General features: G+C 42.2%; 1 protein-coding gene across 2 annotated transcripts in view; it reads right to left on the minus strand.

The window, feature by feature from the left end:
- LOC118417969 (monocarboxylate transporter 14-like) overlaps positions 1-4810 on the minus strand; it is a 19697-nt gene that overhangs the window by 12191 nt on the left and 2696 nt on the right. The window contains exons 1-3 of one of the 2 annotated variants that reach the window (XM_035823760.1): positions 2901-3172; positions 452-537; positions 25-235 (exon numbers count right to left, since the gene is read on the minus strand). In XM_035823760.1, the coding sequence (XP_035679653.1) occupies positions 25-235; positions 452-537; positions 2901-3036 (433 nt within the window). In that variant the 5' untranslated portion in view covers positions 3037-3172. Of the gene's footprint in view, positions 1-24; positions 236-451; positions 538-2900; positions 3173-4810 lie in introns of those variants that run through there. The other variant, XM_035823751.1, reaches the window with a different exon arrangement.

The following is a 4810-nucleotide window of genomic DNA, read 5'->3' on the forward strand; positions in this document are numbered from 1 at the left end:
TCCAGAAAAATACAACATTCTTACCAAAAGCGAAACCCGTTGACGCCAGACAACATGCCAAACTGCGGTACTTGTGCTGAAAATGCGCCCCCACTAGGTTGATGGAGGAATTGAAGACGAAGTTGGCCCCCAGACCGTACAGGAGGCTGTAGGTGACGAACATGTAGGCGATGTGGGGCACGAACGACGTGGTGAGAAGAGAAGCGCTGCATAGGACCACGCCACACAGTGCCACCTAGCGGAAAATATAGGTACGACACAGAAGAAACCGGTACATAAGTGACAATTCAAACTACATGTAATTGGCGAATATGAACATGTTACGGTCTGATCTTATGGGTGTGATAGGCTTTAACGTCTATTCTTTTCGAATTCTTTGGAAGATAGGAAAACAATAAACACCAGTCTAATGACAACAACGCACTACTGTAACAAAGATTGCTTAACTAACCTTACGGTGGCCGAAACGTAGAAACAGAGGCGTTGATAGTGGAGAAGCGAGACATAGCAGTCCGTACGTCACAGAACCGATCCATCCTGAACAGGCAACATGAAAGGGAACAGTCGGTTTCCCAAGTAAAAATAACCCCACCTTTAAATCGATAACGTACACACTCATAACTCCCCTGGTTACTCTAAGAAGACCTCAGTAATCCCCGAAGGTAGGCACACTTCAGATATCCAGGCCTAGGTCTTCAAGACATTCCTGAGAATGCCTCAACAACATAGTTTATTGTTGTCATTTCGGCGCATGTTATATATAACAGTTGCACCCCTCACCACATAACCAATACACGTGTGGTGGCAAGTGGCTACCTTAGCAGGTTGGTGGTTAGAATTTCGGCCTCCGTGACTTCCCTTTGGGACATACGGCATGGATCTACTAGTATTGACCACTATCAACTTATAAGCTAATTTTGCTACTTCTACAACGTTAGGTTTTGCCCCCTTGACAATCTTCGCATGAAATTAGATAGCTGGCAATGACAGGCCCATTATTCTTGTATCTTTTGACAGGACAAGGTCGCTTCTTTTTCAGAATCGCAACAAACAACATTAATTATTCAACCACTGTCACGTGGATATAAATTTATTACCCCATCCAAGCGCAGGGACCTTCGTATACAAACTGTTACACTCCTTACGACTTTACCTTTTGACTTACTCTAATTCTTCTAGATTTATGAAATAAGCGGCGTTAAGACTAGCAAGGTTCGAGATTGGTTCGAGGTTGGATTGGATTTAGTCCAAGGGTGAACTCCCCTTCTTTCACGTCATCCTTGTGTATAGCGACTTGCTGTTTGTTACGCTATTTATGCATCGTACGACCACGTTATTGACAAAATGACATATGCCATTTCAAAGAGGGCATTCAGTTATGCAGGCGTGGCACTGCGACCGAATTCGTCTGAAGGTTTCTGAATTATGAAATTTTATCGTACAACTTTGCTATTAAGTTAAAACCGATAGACGTGTCTCAGTGATCTGCTGATCTCGCGCAGTGGCCGACATAATGCATGATACCGGTCGTAGTCCTACCGAAAACGTTCTCCAGAGCTCCTAGACTCGTCCGGCGACCTGCTATAGTATTATTCAACGCCGGCTAAAAACATAGTTTATCCAATTCAGGTATAAATACAGCTATATGAGGATCAGAGTCACCATGAATCATAACTGGCGCTAGCAGACTGTGTTAACAAAAGGTATCGTCCCCGAAAAGGGGTTTCTCGAGATCATTGACCTATGATATCACTGTTTCTGACTCACGGTGAAGAGATGATGTTCCAGGCCTATTCATCATGTAATTGCTAACCTTGAAGTAGCCGTTATATGGTAAAAATTAAGTAACATTATTTGTGCGTCTTTGCTAACATACATATAGGTTTGAAGTAATACATTCAATTGTTATTTCCATACATGTATTATTATTTGTAAACCTCCACAAACATCATTGCGTGCTACATGTGGTCAGAAATCGATATATTGTTTAGTTTGTCAGAAGGAGACTAGACAAAGGACAACGGCCATTTTCTCTTTTTGCGATTGTTCGACATATCATTCGTTGTATACGTTGGTATGTCCACATATGTCTTTGTTAGTAACATAGAAATAAACATAACCTACATTGCATACGTCTCTAAAATATTTACCAGTTGTAGGGACTGGTTTTGGCCTGGTTATTGTAGAAAAAATTACATTCCTCATGCAATTAGACAAAGCATGTATTTAAAACTGCATCTGTGTTTTTTTCATTACATTTACAACTGTCTTAAGAAGCGAGAAAAGGTTGAACCTATGAATACTAGAATACTTTAGACTTTGTAGTTTTAGTTGTATATAACATCCTTACACAATTTGTATTTAGAATCACTAGGAACTGCATTGTATTCACTTTGACTTGTGCTTAGCTTGCTAGAGAGCATAAACGTACAACAAAGGTCTTCATTCAATCATTGTAGTCGATGTGTATGGTCTCATCAGCTGTAATCTTCGACGCAGAGACATCCCTCCATTTTGTCGATTTTTTTACACGAATTGACGCGCAGGTGCTCCTATTACCAGTCATTTGTATTCTGTGGTATGTATCCGGCACGCGTAAACGCCAAACTTATGCTTTAAACAACGATTTGTTCTAAAACATATTTACTTACGGAGCCCTAGTGAGAGTGCACCCGTACCACATCCGCTATCTTTGCAATGTGGGTTCTTATCGGTGGTTACGTTGTGTCTGTCACGACCTGCCTGACAATTCGATATCGAGCAAATTCGAAAGACGACTTTCGACATAAGAATGTGATTGCACAATATCTCTCTAGATTAGTCGATCCAACACGTACAAAACACACACAAATACATACACGCGCGCGCAGCACACTTACACAATCGCGTTCAGAACATACCTGTGACGGCTGCTCCACCGCCCAGCTGTCTTTCCAATTGTTCAAACAAAACCCCGTAGCTCGTGATAACTCCAATAACCGGCATGAACAAGATAGCAACGATGCCGACGATCGCCCAAGAACGCCATGACGGCATTTTTCAATGTCTTTTGTGAGGCCCCGGGGGAGGGGAGGTGTGTGAGTTCTAGACAACCTGACTACTCTAAAGTAAGAGTTGATAGATAGGTCATCTCTGCTGCTGTGGGCGATAAAAGAACAAGTCGCCCAACTAGTTTCGCTGTGGCATTTGACCCGGTCAAAGGGCAAAATACACTGGCAGTTTTAAGAGATTTAAGATAACAGAATTCAGGTCATGGTTATATTATGCAACTATTGCTATGGCACTCCTAACGTAAACAGAAACCAAAGATACTAAGAACGTTACAGAAAATAAGTCATTATGCGACTTTAAAAAAATTTACCACTCAGCAGTTTCAAACGTACCGACTGGATCGCCTAAGGGCAAGTAACCCGAACCAGTGGATCTATAAACAACTGTCTTAGCGCTAAGTTAGCTGGTCATTTGTACGGCTTAACTTAATACAAATCCACAAATCCGGGGACATTACCTGCGCAACTTGTAGGGAAACATGTAGTGCTAGTATGTATGATGCAATATCCAAGCAGATGAAGCGCGCGCGGTCGATGCCTTTTTTTGCCTTCTTGTGATTCGCCTCCTTCCGATACATATATTCGTCTCTCGACGAAACACAGAATAACTTGCATCTTAGAAAATATCCCCGACCGACTTATCTGCTTGGAGATTTACACACGTAACATTTTTGGTGGTGTCCTCCAGCTCCAGCAATGCGGAGTGGTGCAATCCATAAATTTCCGCTAGGCGGCTCTACGTACTTGTTGTACAATCAGCTGACTATTAAAGTTGTGGTCGCTCAAGGTACGAATACATGTATTACACCATCGTGGCGTACGCGTGCTAGGTTTTCCCACAGAGCTGTCATAAAGCATCAGACACCTGACTCCGTAACAGTGGACCAAGTTAGAACTAAAACTTGAGTAGTAGGAGCAAGGACTAGGAGCGAACTATCTGGCCGGCGGATAGACTGCAAAAGACTGACTGAAATCCCATGGCAACTTATTTTCCCTATTTGGCTAAATTCCTCTCTCTGTTTTCATCCAACTGACACGTCGGCTTGGAAACTAGCTGTTATATGTATACTTGCCATTTCATCATCTACAAGCAGATATGTGGTCGGCAAAACCCCAACATCATTTTGTTGAAATGAAAAGGAAATATGAGATTAATAATATGACTAAACCTTCCTTAAAATTACGTCGACGATGTTTAGACATCCAGCTAGAAAAATTCGTAATGAAAGATAAATCAAACGACAGGTTTCATACATGTCGATCCACGTAGTTCAGTCCCTTTTTACCACACCTATTGATCTAATCTCCAAGCGCCGGTTGTAGCAGTCTGGCCTATTTGAGAGTACTTAGTGGTGTTTTACTACGTTTCTGGAGGTTCGCTATGTTTACAGATACCCTCTTGTCATGCACTGAAAATATCTACCCCAAGATTTAAAACAATCACCTTAAATACATGTACATTTAAAGCAGTTCGTTAATTTCGAATTCCAGGACAAACAACAACACAAAACAACAACAACTTTGTCCTCGAGAATGTATTTTCTTTGCAAGTTTTGGGTCGCTGGTGGCTTGAGAAGTATGGTGGGTGGAGTCTTGTTTTGCAGCTGTTTCCTCATCGTGTTTTCTTTTGGACTTAGGGATGATCCAGGAGGATTGGTAGGCACGTTAGGGGGTGCAGAACTGGTGCAGTCTTCGGGAAGGGGCTTTTTTTGGGGGGGGGGGGCGTTGGTCCGCGATTTTCAACGTTGGCTAGGTTCTAT

This window comes from Branchiostoma floridae, chromosome 1 (genome assembly GCF_000003815.2).
Source record: "Branchiostoma floridae strain S238N-H82 chromosome 1, Bfl_VNyyK, whole genome shotgun sequence".
Lineage (NCBI taxonomy): Eukaryota > Metazoa > Chordata > Leptocardii > Amphioxiformes > Branchiostomatidae > Branchiostoma > Branchiostoma floridae.